The sequence below is a fragment of the Nannospalax galili genome, unplaced genomic scaffold (genome assembly GCF_000622305.1).
Source record: "Nannospalax galili isolate Female #2095 unplaced genomic scaffold, S.galili_v1.0 scaffold715, whole genome shotgun sequence".
Lineage (NCBI taxonomy): Eukaryota > Metazoa > Chordata > Mammalia > Rodentia > Spalacidae > Nannospalax > Nannospalax galili.
The window spans coordinates 14,969-35,350 of record NW_008335660.1 but is presented as its reverse complement, the minus strand read 5'-3'; the positions used below and the strand labels follow the sequence as shown (position 1 = coordinate 35,350).

General features: G+C 43.0%; 1 protein-coding gene across 3 annotated transcripts; it reads left to right on the top strand.

The window, feature by feature from the left end:
* The first annotated feature begins 636 nt into the window (after positions 1–636).
* Positions 637–18,366, top strand: LOC103731966 (zinc finger protein 791-like). Of its 3 annotated transcripts, none has more exons than XM_029562234.1 (4): positions 637–713; positions 14,553–14,679; positions 14,858–14,918; positions 16,271–18,366. In XM_029562234.1, exons 1-4 carry the CDS (start codon positions 711–713, stop codon positions 18,003–18,005), a joined length of 1,926 nt encoding a protein of 641 aa, XP_029418094.1. In that variant the 5' UTR covers positions 637–710; the 3' UTR covers positions 18,006–18,366. The 3 variants fall into 3 exon arrangements, with proteins under 3 accessions (XP_029418094.1, XP_017652977.1, XP_008828697.1); XM_008830475.3 differs by lacking the exon at positions 637–713 and adding an exon at positions 837–1,026; XM_017797488.2 differs by lacking the exon at positions 16,271–18,366 and having other exon boundaries at positions 14,858–14,922.
* Positions 18,367–20,382: the final 2,016 nt, after the last annotated feature.

The following is a 20,382-nucleotide window of genomic DNA, read 5'->3' as shown; positions in this document are numbered from 1 at the left end:
TTAGCCTGTTTTAAAGTTGTTTATGGTTGTGAAGACCGAACTCTCAAGTAGCCCAGAATGACCTTAAACTTTTGATTTTCCTGCCTGCACCTCCTGAGTGTTGTAATCATGGGCTTGGGCCCAGTGTGTTATCTTTTTGGTTGACAGTGGAGCCTGAGAGATAAGGTGTGAGAGATAAGTATTCTTGGTGTGCTTTACCCACATTCCTGATCTCCGGCCACCAGGTCCTATTTGATTTAGACCTGGCATGGGCTGGGGGCCCTTCCAACCTGGAGGTGGCAGGATCACTCCTTTAAACATTGTGTGTTATAGTTGCACACTAGAGACTCTGTGCTAAGAGAATGCTAAGCGCCTACAGAGTGGAAGAAGGCTAGGGCTCTGGAAGGCCAGAATCTAGTTCCTTTGAATCTGCCGGCAGCTCTGCTGCTTCTCAACTTACAGCAGGGCTGGGAGGGGATGTACTAACCCATTCGGTTCAGCGGCATTTGGACCCTCAGGACACTGCTCCTGTCACTCGGGCCCCGCTGCCCAATCAGGGCTCCGGGCGGGCTGTCCAATCAGGACCGGTGACTAGGCGCGAGAGGGCGGGATTTCCAGCTGGTGCGCTACCGTTGCGGACCCCAACTGAACCTGACATTTGTGCTACGCTGCGAGCGCCACTTCCGGGAGGAAGGAGAGGAGGAGAGCGGGGCGAGCCCGGAAGCCCAGCCATGGTGAGCGTGGGCCGGCTGTCCCAGGCGGGGAGGGGCGACCGAGTGGCAGCCGAGCCTCCCGCGAAGCCTGGGGGAGGACGGTGGTGGCCGAGCCTGCTGTCCTGTGCGGAGGCTTCCGTGTCGGTTACGTCTGTGTTCGGCGTGCGCCCCCAGGTCCTGCTTGGGAAAGGACTGGAATAGGGATGTGCTTCGGTAGCGTGGATCCCTAACAGGCTCTGCCGTGGCGTAGACCCCGACACCTGTCACCCGCCTTCCCGGAGGTCGGCTCCTCTGGGACGTTCCCCGTGCTCTGCACTTCGCGTTTCACAGTTAGGTCAGGATGCACTTGGAGTCAGTTCTGTGGAAGTTGTACGCTCTGTAATGGCTTTTCTCAGCGTGGGTCCCATGAAGTCTAGTAGCATTTGTGAGAAGACCACGGTTTATACACGGAGTTTCTTCTGTTCTAAAAAAAAATAAGTTGCTTACATTTTTGTGGTTTTATTTCTGGCTTTCCTGTTCTGTCGATCTGTGTATTTGTTCCCAAATAGTACTCCGTCTTGATCATTCACATTTTTCAGAAGTCTTAGTCATATAGTGTCAACGTGTATAGTTTCCTGTGCAGTGTTAAGTTCACTAGTCTCTTTTTCACCCTTTCCATATTACCTTTACAGTCAGTTCTGATATTGGTTAAGGTGTTCGATTTTCATTGGGATTATGTTGTCACCCTAGTTAGCTTCAGCTGTCAATGTGACAAAGATTAAAGTCATGTGAGGGAGGCTGAATTGAGGGTTTGCCTAGATCACGGTGGCTTGAGCCTCCTATGTGAGGAATTGTCTTGATTGTTGATGTGGGAGGGCCCAGCCCACTGTGCGTGGCACGAGGCAGGTGGGCCTGGGCTGTATAAGAAGTTAACCAAGTGAGTCAGTGGGTGGGCCAGTGAGCACTGTTCCAACGAAATAGTCCACAAGCACGGAAAACCTCATGGTCAGTTCTTCACAGCAGACCTCATGCTGTTGCCTATTTCTGTTCTGGTTGCTCTTCTGTTGTTATGCTAAAACACTGACCAACAGCAGCTTCAGAGAGAAAAGTGTATACTTTGGCATATGGTTCCAGAGTGGTGGAGTCCATCAAGTCAGATGTGGTTTGAATCAGAAATGTACCCCCAGTGGTTGAAGTATTTGAGTGCCTGGTCCTTAGTTGATGGCACTGCTTGGGAAGGTCGAAGAACCTTTAGGCAGTGCAGCCCCGTTGGTGGAAGCATGTAACTGGGGGTGGGCTTTGGATGTTTTATAGCCTCACCCCACTTCCGGTGTGCTCTCTGCTTTGTGTTTGTAGTTGAAGATGTGAACAGCGAGCTTCCTGCTCCTCTCGAGAACCTGCTACCATTTCTGCTTCACCATTATGGACTTCCCCTCTGCACCATAAAGCACAATGAACTCTTTTTTTTCATACTCTGTTTTTTTTTTCATAGTGTTCTACCACAGCAGCAGACGGACTAAAGCAGAAGTTGGTACCAGGACAAGGGGAATGATACCACTTGTGTTGTGAAAAACCAGACCATGCTGTTTTAGAGAAATATGAAAGTCTTTGGAACTTTGGACTAAAATAGTAGTTGACTGTTGTAAGCAGAGCTTAATGGGCCATCGTATAGGAATCTGGAAGACAGTAATTCTGGGAGTAATGGGAACAGTAGCCTGGCTCATGAGGTTTCAGGTGGGATCCATGTCAGCATCTGTTGTAGAAGCCATTCGTGTGATATTTTGGCAAAGAATCTAGTGCCTTATTTCTGATTCCAAAGAACTTTCTTAAGGCTAAATTGAAAAGTAGTGGACTCATTTCTTGGTGGAGGACATTTCAAGGCAACATAACATCTAGTCTGTGGCATACTTGTTACTGATAAGCCTTATTCAGGCTTATGGTGAAACTGAGACAGAAAGGAATACAAAATGTAGTTTGGGGAGAAAAAGGACATTAGGAAGCTTTATGTACAGCTAAGGAGTGTATGAAAAGAGAGGCTATAATTGCTGTGGAGATTAGTACCAGTTAGAAGAGGCCTTGTACTGTGCAGTGCAGCTGTTGGAAGGGTGTCCTCAGGGCAAGACTCCACACAGCTAAGCTAGCCACCTGTGAAAGGAGAAACCCTAAGGAGTTGTCTCCTTCTAGAAAGCAATCATCTGAACATACAAAAGCTGCTTCTGATGTGGTCAGAGGGAATGAGGGGCCATCCCAAACTGCCAGCCACACTTGGCAGTATTGCCCACGTGGAACCGGAAAAGACGTAACACTGGGGGCAACTCAGTGCACATTTTCCTACTGTTCCAGTGCAGAACCAGAGGCTTGTCTTTAAAGACACTGTTCTCGTTAACAGTTACAGCCTCTTTCAGCACGTCTCGATTCCATCCTTAAGCTTCCTGTTGCTCCTTTCCTCTTCAAAGTGTACTTTTTCCTTACTTCATCCTCTTCTTCATTTTGGACCTCATAAAAATAATCCATAGTAATCATCCCACAGACTCAGTATTATGCTGTCTTGAAATCTCCTGTGTGAAGTAATTAGTCCATGTATTAGTCTCTTTGTTGCTGTGATAAAGCACTACAACCAAAAGCAACTTACAGAAGAGTTTATTTTGGCTTCCAGTTCCAGAGGAAGAAGTCATGGCAGCATGTGGCCAGAGCTGGAAGCTGGCTGATCACATTATATTGGCACAACAGTGAACAGAGTAAACTAACTGGGGTAAGGCAGTAAACTCTCAAAGCCCACCCCCAGTGACATATTTACTCCAGTAATGCCTCACCTCCTAAAAGTTCCATAGGACAGCAGCAGAATACAGCCAGATTCTTTGCCAAAATATCACACAAGTGGCTTCTAGCCCAGTTGCTAATAGAGTCCTTGTTCCCTTGTGAGACCTCATAGCTGTGCCTCCACTGTCTGCTTTTTCTCAGCAATCCCATCTTCCAAGCTTCCCCTAGAACAGATGGTTAAGATCTGCTTATGGCATTCAAATTTATTGGATTTCACAGCCCTAAGTTCCCCAAGTCTTGCACATAATAGTCTAAAAGCATGAAAGCCACATGGTCAGGTTCCTCGTAAGAACATCTCAAGCAAGCCCAGTACCCCTTTCTGTTCTAGGTTGCCCTCTATTGCTCTAAGCACCATGACCCAAAGACAGTTGAAGAAAGGGTTTATTTGACTTACACTTCCAGGCCACATTCCATCACTGAAGGAAGTCAGGACAGGAACTAAAACAGAAACCTGGAAGGAATGGTGATTGCTGGCTCAGTTGCTGGCTTGCCTAACTAACTTCCTTTTATAACCCAGGACCAGGATCTAACTAACTTCCTCTTATAGCCTAGGGATGGTGCTACCCACACTGGGCTGAGCCCTCCAACACCAATCATCAGACAGTCTCTCACAGACATGACTGCAGGTCAACCTGATCTAGACCATTAATTCAGTTCCTCATATGACTAGGCTTTGTCAAGCTGACAGCTAAATCTAACTAGGACATTGGCACTTGTTTGCTCAAATCCCTTCTTGGGGGGATGTAAGCAATGTCTACCCTCTCCTGCCTTGGTCCCAACTACAAACTTGAGATTGGATTCCACTTACAGAGGTCAAGTGCTGGGATTAAAGGGGCACGGCACCATACCTTGTACAACAATACTGTTTTTGTCTTCACAGTCTCAATAACCCCTCTGCCTTTTTCTTTTAATATAATTATTTTTGTAATTATTAGTATGATCATATGATTTTTGCTATTTAAGTTGTTGATATGGTGGAATATGTTGTTTGTTTGTTGTTTTGTTCTTAGATGTTGAATCAGGGCCATCTGTATGACCATGGGTTTGGAAATATTCACTGGAACCCAGTGTTTTAAGACTTTTTTAAAAAAAATAATTAATTTATTTATTTATTTTGGTCTTTTTGAGACAGGGTCTCCCTATAGCCCCAGCTGGCCTAGAACTCACTATGTAGACCAGGCTGTCCTTGAGCTCACAGAGTTCCATCTGCCTCCCAGTGCTGGAATTAAAGGCGTGCACCACTATGCCCAGCCTTTATTTATTATTTTTCATTTTATGTGTATGAGTGTTTTGCCTGCGTGTATACAAGTACACCCATGTTGTGCAATGCCTGTGGAGGCAAGAAAAACTTCATTGGATACCCTGGAACTCGAGTTACGGATGGTTGTTAGCTGCCATGTAGGTGCTGGGAGCCGAACCCAGGTCCTCTGCTAGAGCAGCCAGTGCTCTTAACTGCAGAGCCATCTGCATCAGCCTCCTCCTTCCTGAGATTTTAAGCATGTACCACCATTTCCACATTCTGTGTTATTTTGAAAATACATTTTAGATTTTATTTTCTAATATTTGTTAAGGTAGTTTGCACCTGTATGGTATTTATTGTTTTTTCTCTAGTTTTGTTAGTAGGTCATATGGGCATCCTAGTTTGAATTAGGAAGTGCTTCCCTTTCTTCAAGCCATTGGAATCTTACCTGTTTGGAAGATCTGCTAGTGGCATCCCTTAAGTGCTCCCCACCCTTTTTTCAGTTGATAGTTATTCAGTATCTTTAATACATATATACCTGTTCATAGTATTTACCTCTGTTTGCCTTTTGGTAGATTGTTCCTCTGGTCAGTTCACCTCAGTGACTAAATTTGTGATTATGGAATTTTTAACAATATTCCTTTATGGACCTTTTTAATTGTTACTTTTTTTTCTACACAGTATTTTTTAGTCTTGAAATTTTAAAAATATTTTTAAATTATTTTTATTTTTTGTGTATGAGTGTTTTGCCTGCATGTATGTAAGTGCACCACGTGCCTGCACTGCCTGGAGAGGACAGAAGAGGGTGTCAGATCTGCTGGAACTGGAGTTATGGATGGTTGTTAGCCATCATGTGGGTGCTGGGAATTGAATCCGGGTCTGGAAGAACAGCAAGTGTTCTTAACTGCTGAGCCTTCCCTCCAGTGCCAGTTTTGAAATTTTGAAAAATGTATCTTTCTCTTTTTTATTGAATTTTTGGGTATTTCATACATAAAATCCATCTTTATACACCCTTTCCCTTTGGCACCCTCCTATAGCCCCCCACCCCCAAGTTCATACATTCTGTCATTTGTATTAGGGCCTGTTATGTAAAGTTAGTGTCCCCAGATGTCCCTCAGTGCAAGTTCATCCACCAAGGTTTAGTCAGCCTACCTAGAGTCTCTTCTTCAGATCTGCTCTTCTTCACCGAGCTGTTATCAGCTGGGTGTGGTGGCACATGCCTTTAATTCCAGCACTTGGGAGGCAGAGGCAGGTGGATCTCTGTGAGTTCAAGACCGGCCTGGTCTACATAGTGAGTTCCAGGACAGCTGGGGCTACAGGGAGACCCTGTCTCAAAAAGACAAAAAAAAAAAAAAAAAAAAAAAATGAGAGATTGGGGCCTGCTGTTCATTTCCACAGTTCTGTGCTGGGTTTTTATCTGCCTAAATTTGCATGGGTCTTGTGCATGCTGACACCGAAGAGGTTTTGTATGAGAAGGGTCCCAGGCTCCTGTAGGACTATTTCTGTATGGTCATGCACTTCCTCCTTGGCTCTTTCAATCTTTCTGTCCCCTCTTCCACAACGGTCCCTGAGCTCTAGGTGGATGGACCTTAATATAGGAAACCTGTCCAAGGACCCACACTCTGCCAACTCTTATTCTCTGTGTTTTGGCCATTTGTGGCCTTTTGTGTTCCTGACCCTCTGCTGTATGAGGGAGCTTCACTGATGAGAACTGAAAGAAGCATAGTGTTCTTTTCATCTCTTGTTGAGTCTTAGGTATAGAAATTGCATCCTAAATGTGCCACTTAGGCTTGGGCAATGAAAACTGTATTTTTCAACAATTTCAGGTGTGTGTGTGTCAGTTTGACCATGTTCCCACCGTTATCCTTTCTTACCCTTCCCCAACCTACTTGTACCTCATGTTTCCAACAAGTCCTCTCTGACTATAATGTCTGTTACTTCTCTGTCTATGTGTGGCCCACTGCAGTTGACTAAGGTTACTTCTATGAGCATGGACTGGAGTTCTTTACTTGAGCAAGGGCAGCTTTCCAGTGGGTACTCCAGTGAGGAAGATGAGTTCTCTTCACCCAGGAACCACCATATGCCTCCACAGAGAGGGACTTCATGAGCCCTCCCTCACCCATGATGGGATGTTGATGGGCCCACTCTTGTGCAGGTGTTGAGCAGGTAGCCACTGCTGCAAGTTCTTAGGTATAACAGACATGTCACATCTGGAAGCTTGCATTACACCCTTCCCATCTGCTGGCTCTTACGTTCTCCATCCCCTTCTTCTGCTGTGTTCTCTGAGCCATGGAGGTGGTGTTCATTTGGCTTCTCTGCTGCTTTGATAAAACACAGACCAAAAGCAACTTGGGGAGGAAAGCATTTATTTCATCTTAAAACTCCCAGGTCACAGCCAATCACGAGGGAGGTGAGGGCAAGAACTCAAAGCAGGAACTGAAGCAGAGAGCATTGGGGGGGGGGTGCTGCGTGGTGTTCCCTCTGGTTCACTTGGCTACTTTTGTGTCTTTCATATTACAACTCAGAGGGTCATTTACCTTGATGAATATTTCATGTGATCTTGGGAAGAACATGTAGTTTGCTATTGTTGATTTAACTATAAATTTTTTATTGATTGGTTGATTACTGATTGATTGATTGATTGATTGATTGATTGATTGGTCTTTTTGAGACAGTGTCTCCCTGTAGCCCCAGCAGCTGACCTGGAACTCACTACGTAGACCAGGCTGGCCTCAAACTCACAGAGATCCACCTGCCTCTGCCTCCCAAGTGCTGAGATTAAAGATGTGCACCACCACGCCGGGCTCCAAAATATAAATGTTTATATGAACTAAATGAGCTAAATTACAAAATTTATGTTGATATCTCTAAGTGTAGTATAATTGTGATTTTTTTTCTCCCTCCCTCTCACTATCTCTCCATTCCTTTTTTAAGTTTTTTTTGAGAAAAAGTTTCCCTGTAGCCCCAGCTGTCATGGAACTCACTATGTAGAGCATGGCCTTGAACTCACAGAGAGCCACTTGCCTCTGCCTCTGGAGTGCTGGGATTAAAGGTGTGTGCCGCCACACCCAGCCTCCTCTCCATTCCTTATTTTGAAGCAAGAACTTGCAGTGTTTACTTTTTAAATGGGCTGAAGAAATGTTTAAATGGTCCTTAAAATTTTTTCTTTCTTTCTTTTTATTTTATGTCTATAAATATTTTGCCTCAATGTAGATAAGTTCACTGGTGCATGCAGTACCCATGTAGTACAGAGAGGGATTCAGATGCCCTGGTACTGGGGTAATGGACGGTTGTTAGCCACTGTGTGGGTGCTGGGAACCGAACCCACAGTTTTCCAGTTTTCCTCTGAAAAGGCAACCACTGCTCATAACTGCTGAGTTACCTCTTCAGCCCTGAAATGGTGTTTTTGATAAGGTTTGCAGTGTATGATTTTAACCTTGTTTGATAGCCCATTGCCTGCAAGTAGGGCCCAAATCTCAGAACTTGTTAATTGTGGATACCATGTGTGGTGAGGAGGGTTCTTTTGCTACACATGAGTGCATGATCATGGGTAACCCAGAACAAATAAAGTGATTCTCTGTAAATGTGCGACCTCAAATGTGAAGCTTTTTGAATAAGGACTTTTATCACCAGCACACACAGGGAAGAGTGAAAGATGTGCACTTCAGTGGGCCTACAGTTTGCATAATCCTCATGGCTCTAGAGGTGGCTTTTGCTGTGTGGCTTTGGCACTTACGGCAAAAGTGTCCTAGTGGGCAGCAGTGATAGCACAAGAGGTTCTTGTGCTGAAGCTGGGTTAGCTGCCTTGCAGTGAGCACGGTGGCCTCTAGGAGGCGATCTAGAGTTGTGTATGAAATGGGGAATTGCTGCTGTTCCATCGGCAGCCGCCTGCCGTTTCTCCTTCGTCTTCAGTTTTCTCCTCGAGCTCTTAACGCCTCCTCTTCATTATTAATGACTAGAAGGCCTTGTTCATCAAAGTGGGAACGATCTCGTCAGCATTTTAATTTTCTAATTAAAAAAATTTTATATGTGGGGCTGGAGAGATGGCTCAGCAGTTAAGAACATTGGCTGTAATCTTGCAGAAGACCTGGGTTCGAATCCCAGCACTCACATGGCAGCTAACAACTGTGCGTAACTCCAGTTCCAGGGGCTCTGACAGCCTTTTCTGTCCTCCTCGGGCATTGTACGACATGGGTGCACTTACCTACAACCAGGCAATACACGCATACACATAAAATGAAAAATAACCAGGCATGGTGGCGCACGCCTTTAATCCCAGCACTTGGGAGGCAGAGGCAGGTGGATCTCTTTGAGTTCGAGGCCAGCCTGGTCTACATAGTGAGTTCCAGGACAGCTGGGACTACAAGGAGACCCTGTCTCAAAAAAGACAAAAAAGAAAAAGAAAAATAACAAAATATTTAAAATTTTTTTTGTGTGTATGAGTGTTTTGCCTACATGTATGTAGGCTCAGTGGTGTCATGCAATGTCCACAGAGGGCATCAAATCTCTTGGAACTAAAGTTCCTACTGCTGTTAATAGCTATGTGGGTGCTGGGAGCCAAACCCAGTTCTTCTGGAAGAGCAGTAAGTACTCCTAACTGCTGAGCCATCTTTCCAGCCCCTCTTACAGTTTTAAAACTTTTGTCTAATATCCCAAATGGTGTTGGCTTATAAATGATACAGCCAGCTTGGCTGGTCTGTATTAACTTTGCCACTCCAAATTAGTATACTTGTACATGTTTTGGTTGGCTTAATTTGAAAGAGAGCAAGATTCTAAGAAGCTCCCTGAGTTTTCTTTCATAACTTTTTATAGTTAGTGTGTTTGATAGTGGCCTTTTTAACTTCTAAGAGATGGGTAATTAGTTAGTTCTGACTAATCTTTTTACCACTATCTCCTATGCGGGTGATCTGTTCATATCAATTGGGTTTCATATCCTGGATTGAATGCAAGGAAGCCTGGCCTGCCTCATTAACTAGTATGTCAGCATAGGCCTCATCATCCCAAGCACATGATAAGGATGAGGTGAAGGACTGCTCATTCATGCAACTGTTGGTCAGGATGACATATAACTGTCTTTCTGCATTAGGTCAGGTCATAGTGATCACTGCATTTCTTAAGGCAGAGGAACTTGGCTGCATGGCCCTAGTTTTGTTCATTTTGGAATGGGTCAGACGTGAGGATAGGGTGTGCACTCTGATGGTGCTGAAGTCCCCATTACCTACTTGGTGAAGGGAAGGAATGAGAGGGTGTTCATATAGTAGTTCTCTGAGTTATGTATATGAAGTCCCTGAGTGAATGCAGTGAGAGAGTGTATGTATCTGGGTATGGAGGAAGCTATTGGAGACAGATGTGCCTGTGCAGAGGGAAAAGGGGGAAGATGGTGATATAGTTATCAGGTGTAGGAGAGGCTTGTGGCAGACAGGCAGACAAGGTTGAGTATGTCTTGAAAATGCCCAAAGGAAGGATTGTCAAGGATGTCATCTGGAGTGGGTTTAGGGGAGATGAGCTAGTTTAACAGGATCTTTTAAGGCACACATGGTATCTCTCCTGCAGTTACACGCCCATGAGAGTATGGTTAAAGGAAGCTAAGAGTCCAGATTTAATATTAATATTTAATATTCTGTGGAATGGAGAGGTCACTTTGTGGTCCTTGCGTGCATACAATAGCCATGTTGTATTGCAACAGAAAATCTGGTGTTTCTTTTTGAGAGTTAGGATTAGGCTAGAAAGGTAGCTCAGCTGTTAAAGGCCAAGGCTAACAACCATAAGGTCAAAAATTTGGTTCCCTGCAACCACAACTTAGAGTCAAGGCCAAATTCAGACCAGTTTCTCTGACTGTATTGAATGGAGGAGTGAAAAGATGTGAACTCATGAGACCCATCCTGGATCCTAACACTGTGCAGCCTAAGTCCACAGTGGGATTCTTTGTCTCATTTGTGTGTCTTGGTAGTAGGTGAACTTCAACCTCCAAAATTCACACACAGGTAAAATATTTACAGAAATTCACTCTGTTGCTTGTGGGTAACAAATTCCCATGCACCCGTATGTAGGAAGAAGTTCTCCTAACCATACATGATATGCAGAATTAATAATCTCTGAGATTTGCAGGCAATGGGCTTTTAAACCAGGTTAAACTTATGTAATATAAACCTTGTTAAAATGAACGCTTCGTGGGCTGGAGAACACTGGCTGCTCTTGCAGAGGACCCAGGTTTGGTTCCCAGCACCTATGTGGTGGCTAACAACTGTCTGTAACTCCAGTTCCAGGGAATCTGACACCTTCTGGCCTCCTTGGGCATTACACAACTTCGTATTATTACTTACATATATGAAGATAAAGCACTTATAAAAATTAATTACTTAAGGGGCTGGAGAGATGGCTCAGCAGTTCTTGACTGTTCTTGCAGAAGATCCAGGTTCAAATCCCAGCACCCACATGGCAACTAACAACTGTCCGTAACTCCAGTTCCAGGGGATCCGACAGTCTCTTCTGTCTTCTGTGGGCATTGCACGACATGGGTGCACTCACCTATATGCAGGCAATACACACATACACATAAAATAAAATAATAAAATTTTTTTAAATTAATTTTTTTTTAAAGTCAGATGTGGTTGTGCGTGCCTTTAATCCCAGCACTTGGGAGGCAAATGCAAGTAGATCTCTAGAGAGCAAGGCCAGCATGTTCTACATTGTGTAGAAAGAAAGAAAGAAAGAAAGGAAGGAAGGAAGGAAGGAAGGAAGGAAGGAAAGAAAGAAAAGAAAGAAAGAAAGAAAGAAAGAAAGAAAGAAAGAAAGAAACCAAAAACAGCAAGAGAGGAACATTTTAGCATTCTCAAGTCCATCAACCAAATAAATAAACACTGCAAAGTCCTGCTTCAAAAAAGAATAGAGTGCTAGAGAGGTGGTTCAGCTGGTAACAGTACTGGCTGCTCTTCTAGAAGACCCAGGTTAGGTTCCCAGAACATGGCTAACAACTGTTCATAACTCCAGTTATGGGGAATCCAATACCCTTTTTTACCCTCTGCAGACATCACGTGTGTGTTCACTTACATGAGTGCAAAACACACACATAAAATGAAACAAAACACCATATGAATGGCCTCTAGCCCAGTTTCTAATAAAGTCCTTGTTCTCTGAAACCCAATAAGCTAAGCCTCCACTCTCCATATAATTCTCAGCACTTCTGTCTTCTGGGCTCCCGATAGAACAGCTTGTTCAGCTCTGCTTAGAGCATTTTACCACTTTTGTAGTCCAGAGTTCCTAAGTCTTCCCCATTCTTCATAAAACTGTTGTCAGATTCTTCACTGCAACAACTCATTTTCTAGCATTAGCTTCTGTGTTAGTTAATTTTTGTTGCTGTCATAAAGTCCGTGACCAAAGCAACTCATGGAGGAAAGCATTTCTTTTGTTTAGGGTTCCAGAAGGGGAGTCCATAATGGCGGGGGAGGTGTGGAGAAGGTGGCAGGACCAGAAAGGAGAGAACAGGAACTGGAAATGGGGCATGGCAGTGAACTCTGAATGTCTGTCCCCAGTCATGTAGTTCCTGTAGAAAGGAACCACCTCCTCAAGGTTCCATAACCTCCCCAAACAGTGCTATCAACTGTGGGGACCAAGTGTTTGAATTCTTGAGTGTTCAGGGAGCATTTCTCATTGACGCACCACAGTCACATCTTTTTATCTTGTTAAGTAGTTAATTTTACAGTGTAAGCTGATTTTTCTCAGTGGAGACTCTTATTTTCAGGTGCTGTATTAATTTCTTTTCTCATTGCTGTGACAAAATGCCTGGCAGGAAACAGGAGAGGGAAGGGCTTATTTTAGCTTACAGTTTGAAAGGATACAGTCCTTCATGGCAGTGATGGATGGTACAGGAGTGAGCTGATCACATGGTATCCACAGTCAGGAAGCAAAGCCTGAGCAGAATAGCGGCTAGGCTATAAGGTCTCAAGGTCTGGGGGTTTGATACAGATGGCTTTACCCCCTAAAGGCTTTAAAACCTTCCCAAAGATCACTACCAGCTGGGGAGTGAGTGATGAAACAAACACGAACCTCTGGGTGATATTTCACATTCAAAGTATAACAGGCAACACAGGTCATTAGGAATTGGACTATATTGGGGCTGGAGGGATGACTCGGTGGTTAAAGACACTGTCTGCTCTTGCAGAGGACCAGGGTTCAATCCCCAGCACCCACATGGTGCCTAACAATCATCCATAATTCCAGTTCCAGGGGATCTGATGCCCTCTTCTGACCTCTGTGGGCACTGTACAACATGGGTACACTTAAAGACATGCCGTCCATACACTCATTCACATAAAATTTAAAAATTGGTCTATAGATGTCTTTTTAAAGTGGCCTCTGTCTCTACAGTTCAGGCAGCAAATGGTCATGCCCCAATTGCTAATTTATGGAAATTGTCTTTAGTTTTTGGCATTTTGTTTACCTCATAACTGAAAAGCATTGATATGTTTTAGAAAATATTACCTTATTTTTCACAGAATATTGGAAATTGCAAGACAGTTGTGGCTCCATATAAGTTTGGAAAGTTGTGACTGTTAAAAGGTCTCTTTGACATTCCTGGGATGACTGTAAATAAAATTGGAAGAGGTGACATTTTGTTTCCTCCATCTGTTCTTTCTGTCTTTACTCTGCCTTTCCCCTTCTCTCCAAAGATAGGAGTTTTGCTATTATTGTTTTTTACTTTAGTTTTATGTGTATGAGTCTTTTGCCTGTATGTATGTAAGTGCACTCGTGAGTGCAATGCCTGTGGAAATCAATAGAGGATATCAGTTCCCTATTAGCTGCCGTGTGGGTGCTGGGACCTGAACCTGGATTCTCTACAAGAGCAATCAGTGCTCTTAGTCATCTCTCCAGCTCTGTGAGCAAGAATTGGACAGACTTAATTAAGGACAGGCAGACTTAATGACTTCTGATGTCAGTGCTCTCTGTAGTGTAGGTGATAAAACGTCATGACCAATGTTTCAGTTGCTTTTCTATTGCTGTGATAAAATTTCCATGACCAAAAGCTACTGAAGGAAGTGTTTATTTTGACTAATGGTTCCAGAGGGCTAGATGTCCATAATGGTGGGGAAGGCGTGGTGGTAGGGACAGGAAGCTGAGAGAACAAATCTTTTTTTTTATTGTATTTATTATTTTTATTTTATGTGTATGCGTGTATTGCCTGCATGTAGGTAAGTGCACCCATGTCGTGCAATGCCTGTGGAGATCAGAAGAGTCTGTCAGATCCCCTGGGACTGGAGTTACGGACAGTTGTTAGCTGCCATGTGGGTGCTGGGATTCAAACCCAGGTCTTCTGCAAGAACCACCAGTGTTCTTAACCCTGAGCCATCTCTCCAGCCCCGAGAAGGACAGAGACAGATACTGGAAGTAGGGCAAGGTATACCTCTGAAAGTTCAGCCCCAGTGATGTATTTCCTCCAGCAAGACTCCATGTCCTAAAACTTCCTTAATATCCTCAGGCAGTGTCTCCATCTTGGGGACAAGTGCTCAAATACCTGAGCCTGTGGAGGGCATTTTTTATTCAAACCACCCCAACAGGTATAATACAGATGTTCTCTAGACAAATTCTAAAAGAATTTGAGTGCGCGAATGTCGAGCAACATATCGTAGTCCCAGGGCCCAAAAATGAGCGGAGAGATCCTATTCTGCTGTGTCCTATTGAAGTTGCTCAGTCCTAGATGTCGAACTGCTGTGTCATCAAAGAAATGTTCATAGACTACAGAATTAGTGTTAGTCGAGTATGGACTCCTTGTGCTGTCAGTTTCACTTACATATGTCATTCTCATTCATATGTGGGATGTTCAGGACTCAGTGACCTTTGAGGATGTGGCTGTGAACTTCACCCAGGAAGAGTGGGCTTTGCTGGATTCTTCTCAGAAGCATCTGTACAAAGATGTGATGTTGGAAACCTACAGGAACCTCGCTTGTGTGGGTAAGAATGTCACGTAGTCATGAAAGCACGAGTGTTAGCGATGCTGTTCTCTTTCTGACATGAGGGAAAGGTAGAATTTGTTAAAAAAAGTAAAGATTCCCAAGTACATTGAAGCTAGAAAATATGTTTTATGTAAATTCTTGTAACTTATAGTAATTTTTCTGGGCCTATATTTTAGGAAACAAGTGGGGAGACCAGAACATTGAAAACCAATGCAAGACTCCTTGGAGAGCTCTAAGGTAATTTGCATGCACAAGTGGAAGCAGATCACCATGCGGAAATCTTAGTGTGTTATGAATTGAAGATCAAACAGAGAAAGTAAATAAGCATAACTTTAAATTCGTTCACCATTTGACAAATTTGACAATTTATATTGTATGTCGTTGAGTTTAGGAAAGTGACTCAGTGTCTGGAAAACATTTTACTTGGAAACAGTTGTATGGAATACCATGTATAAATGTTGCAGTTTTCATAATAGCTCTGTAGGAACCATATCACAAAAACACTAGTCCATTTACTTGTGTTTTTTTGGTCTTTTTGAGACAGAGTCTACCTATAGCCCCAGCTGGCCTGGAACTTGCTCTATAGAGCCCAAGGCTGGCCTTGAACTCACAGAGATCCCCATGCCTCTGCCTCCTGAGTGCTGGGATTAAAGGCATGTGCCACTATGCCCAGCTTCATTTAGTTTTAACCATTCAGATATACCAGAAAGTATATAATTTTCCTATTTGGAACAATATGTACGTCCAAATCCAAATAAAAAGGAGTCACAAAAACAGCTTTTTAGTTTGATATTACTATTGCTTTGATAAACACCATCACTAAAAGCAACTTGGACAGGAAAGAGGTTATTTCAGGTACAACTTGCAGTGCGTCCTGGAGGGAAGCCAAGGGATGAACCTGAAGGTAGGAACTGAAGCAGAGTCCCTGGAGAAATGCTGCTTACTGACTTGCTTCCTCTGGATTGCTCAGCTACTTTTCTTATATAAGCTAGGTGCTCCTGCCCAGGGGTTGCAAAACCCACATGGGGTGGGACTTTGTACATCAGTCATCATTCAAGAAAATGCCTCAGTTTGAGAGGCATTTCATCAGCTGAGGTTCCCTCTTCCCAGGTGACTCTAGTTTGTGTCAGTTTGTCAACGCCAACCAGCACAACAAGTAATGTGTTTATCATTGTTTTCTTAGAAGGTACATGTGGAAAGAGTGTATGAAAGTACAGAAGGTGGTCAGTGTGAAGAAATCATCACCAGAAACCACATCGTAATATGACTACAGAAATTCCTTCTGGGGCAAGCATTGCTATGCTTCCCTTTAATCCCATACTCTGAAGGCAGAGGCAGGTGGATTTTTCTGATTCAAAGCCTGCCTAGTCTAAATAGCATGTTTCAGGCCATCCAGAGGTGATAGGGAGACCCTGGCTTAATCTAGAGTAAAAGCATGGTGGTATGAGAAAGATTGAAACATGCAGTATAAAGGTAAACAGTATTGAAAAACCATAAATTCTGTCACAATTATACAGATACGTCGAAATGTATAATGTGCATAGACTTTATAAATATGAGATGTATCTAAAGTCCTTATCTTTTCCCAGTTCGTTTGAAGTACATCAGACACCCAACTGTGGAGAAAAAGTCTATGAACACAAGGAATACGGGAAGCCCTCTGTTTGTCTTTCATTGTGCACTCGTGAAAGAACTCCCAGTGTAGCAATCTGTCGAGAGCGTAAACAATTTGACAGACCATGGACATTGTTTAGTTTTCTTGAAAGTTACAAAAGAATTCATACAGGAGAAAAGCCTTATAAATGTAAACAATGTGGTAAATCCTTCATTTATTTTTCTTTACTTCAAATACATGAAAGAACTCACACTGGTGAAAAGCCCTATACATGTAAAGAATGTGGGAAAGCCTTCAGACGTCTCAGCAACCTTCAAGTGCATGAAAGAAAGCATAGTGGAAAAAAGCTATATAAATGTAAATTGTGTGTTAAGTCTTTCATTTCGCCCTGTTTACTTAAAGTGCATGAAGCAGCTCATACTGCAGAGAAGCCTTATAAATGTAAGAAATGCACAAAAGACTTTCTTTATCGCTGTTTACTTAAAATCCATGAAAGATCTCATGATTCGGAAAAATCCCATGCCTGTAACCAGTGTGGTAAAGCTTTCAAAAGTCGCAATTCCCTTCAAAGCCATAAAATAACTCATATTGTGGAAAAACCCTATTCATGCAAGCAATGTGGTGAGGCCTTTAGAAGTCGCAATACCCTTTTAAGACATAAAACAACTCATACTGGGGAAAAGCCATATGAATGTAAACAGTGTGGTAAGTCTTTCATTTATCCCTCTTTACTTAAAATGCATGAAAGATCTCATACTGGGGAGAAGCGCTTTGTCTGTAAACAGTGTGGTGAACCTTTCTTTAGTCGCCATTCCCTTCTAAGACATAAAATAACTCATACTGGGGAAAAGCCTTATGAATGTGAACAGTGTGGTAAGTCTTTCCTTTATCCCAGTGCACTTAAAACTCATGAAAGATTTCATACTGGGGAAAAACCCTATGCTTGTAAACAATGTAGTAAAACCTTTAGAACTCGCTATTCCCTTCGAAAACATAAAATAACTCACATTGGGGAAAATCCCTATGCCTGTAAACAATGTGGTAAGTCTTTCATTTATCCCTCTATGCTTAAAATGCATGAAAGATGTCATACTGGGGGAAAACCTTATCCCTGTAAACAATGTGGTAAGGCCTTCAGAAGTCGCCATTCCCTCCAAAAACACAAGATAACACATACTGGGGAAAAACCTTATGAATGTGAACAATGTGGTAAGTCTTTCCTTTATCCCAGTGCACTTAAAACTCATGAAAGGTCTCATACTGGAGAAAGACCCTATAAATGCGAACAGTGTGATAAAGGCTTCGGAAGTAGTCATTCCCTTCAAAGACATAAAATAACTCATACTGGGGAAAAGCCTTATAAATGTAAACAGTGTGTTAAGTCTTTCCTTTATCCCTCTTTACTTAAAACGCATGAAAGATCTCACACTGGGGAAAAACCCTATAAATGTGAACAGTGTGGTAAAGCCTTTAGAAACATCTATTCTCTTCCCAATCATAAAATAACTCATACTGGGGAAAAGCCGTATGTCTGTAAACAATGTGGTGATGCGTTCAGATATCACCATTCCCTTCAAAGACATAAAATAACTCACACTGGAGAAAAGCCTCATGAATGTAAGCAATGCGGTAAGTCTTTTATTTATCCTTCTTTACTTAAAATGCACGAGCGATCTCATATTTGGGAAAAAGCCTGTGCTGGTCAATAATGTGGAAAAGTCTTCTAAGTGTGAAAGAATTCATATTAGTGGTAATACTTGATCATTCTAAACAATGTGGTAAAGCCATTCATTAGATGTCACAAATGAAGAAACCCATACTGTGGAAACACCTTATGATTGTTAACAATGGTAAAATTTTTCAGTGTTACAGTTCTCTTCAGTTATACAGGAATCCAAATGTGAGAAATACTGTGAATTTAATAATGTGGTAAATCCCATCATTGTATGAAATACCTATTGCTGGAGCAAAACTATGTTTCCTAAGGCATCAAAAATGTAATGATAGCAGACAAATTCTGTGAATGTAAATAATGTGAAAACTTTCAGATTTTCCTGTGTCCTTCAAATGTATGGATAAATTCATTGTAATAAATTTTTTTCTGAATGTTAAAAATGCTTAGACCTTTATTGTTGTTGTTTGGGATCATTGAAGAACTCACTATAGAAAAGTCCTATTAATGAAATAAATATTAAGACCTTCAGTGCCATTTTATATGAAAAAAAAAACCCCTCATTTTGTAGAAAAATCCTTTGAATGAACAAAATGTGCATGTACTTTCTGTCATATCCAACCATTGTTGCTTGATGGTTCATAATGGACATAGACCTTCTGTATTAGTTACTTTTCTGTTGCTGTGATAGGAACACTGACCAAAGCAACTTATAGAAGGAAGAGTTTATTTGAGCTTATGGTTCCAAAGGGATAAGAATCCATCATGGTGGGGAGGCACGGCAGCAGAGGTGACTGGAGGAGGAGCAGAAGTTAAAGTCACACATCTTCAAGCAGGCACAGGAGGCAAGAGAGCAACTCCAGATCCAGCAAGGCTTAAGAACTCTCTAAGTCTGCCTTTAGTGATGTGCTATACCTTCTAAAACCTCTCAAAACAGCATCACCAACTGGGGACAGAATGTCCAAATACTTGGAGCCTGTTGGGGACATTCTCATTCAAACCACCACATTCCACTTCCTGGCCCCCACAGGCTCATGACCATATAAAATGCAAAATGCATTTAATCCAGCCTTATAAGTCCCCCTAGTCTTTACCAGTCTCAAAACTATTTAAAAGTCCACAGTCTAAAGTCTCTTTGAGACTCAGGGCAGTCTCTTAACTGTAAGCCCCTGTAAAATCAAAGGACAAATCACATACTCCCAACATACCGTGGCACTGAATACACATTCCCATTCCAAAAGAGGAATGGAGGCATAGTGAAGAAATACCAGACCAAAACAAGACTGAAAACCAGAAGGGAAAACACCAAATCCAGTAGCTACATTGTTGAACGCCCCCCAAGCCCACCAGGCTTGGGTCTTCAACAAGAAGGACACTCAGGCAAAAGTCTGAAGTTTTGCGAGGAATTTATTAAAGGGAAGGCAGCTACAGCTCAGAGAGAGATCTCCAGAAGGAACTCTACTATGGGGTCCCACAGGTCCTTTTTATCTGACTTGGAATTGGGGTTACCTAGGTGATTTTTACTAACAGAAATAAAAAAGTTACTATGGCTACAGCATGTAGCCGCATCTTCCAGAAGATCTAATTTATTATACAGGTACAGCCTGTCAGCTCTGGCCGCTGAAGCAGAGAGCTCAGAAGCTCTTAAAGTGGCACTCTTCTCATTTCCAATGCTTATGTCAAGCATGGCTCCCGACATTTCCCCCTTTCTTTTTATATTTTTCAAAGCTAATGTGCATGCCAAGACCGGGATGGAAAGACCGTGCCTGTCTTAGGTCGTCCTCTGCCAGAGTACAAGCCGTTGGGGGTGGCCGGCGTCCTGCTTTCCTGTAAGAGGATCTTACCTGTCACTGGCTAACCAGCCTCCGGAAAGCTCCCATCAATTGGCCATGGCCTTGGGGAAGAAACAGGAAATTACGCTGTGGCACGGTGCCCCTGAGATAGAAATTTGTGCCACTGAGCTAGAAGTTTGAATTTTGGACCGAATTTGAATTGTAGGATCGCATTTTGAATCGAACTGCTGAGCGGAGGCTGAGCTTAGGCTGTGTAGGCCTAATTCCCCCCTCCAAGCATAAAAAGGACCCCAATGTGGTGAAGGGAAAATAGCAAAGGAACTAACAACAGAAGGGCACATAGGGTGTACAGAAAGGAAGGAGCAATACATAAATGATCAGAACAGTGGTGCACAAATCATGTGGAACAGTCAATCAATCAAATAGGGTGTTGAATCATAGCCAAAGTCCAGAGAAGTAGAAAGGTGGGCACCAGGCGGTGTAAACAGTCCAAAGGAAGCATGGGAAAAGCCCAGGCAAAGAAGAGCAGGATGGTGACATCAGTCGGTGCAACACGATGACACAGGCGGCGTAGAGGCCAGAGATTCCGCTAATCGAACAAAGCATTCAGGTACCCAACGT

What these genes read in the sequence shown, in the direction of transcription:
- LOC103731966 (XM_029562234.1), top strand. An exon ending in CAGGAACCTCGCTTGTGTGG is followed by an intron (nt 14,680 to 14,857) that starts GTAAGAATGTCA and finishes CCTATATTTTAG; the next exon opens with GAAACAAGTGGGGAGACCAG. An exon ending in ACTCCTTGGAGAGCTCTAAG is followed by an intron (nt 14,919 to 16,270) that starts GTAATTTGCATG and finishes ATCTTTTCCCAG; the next exon opens with TTCGTTTGAAGTACATCAGA.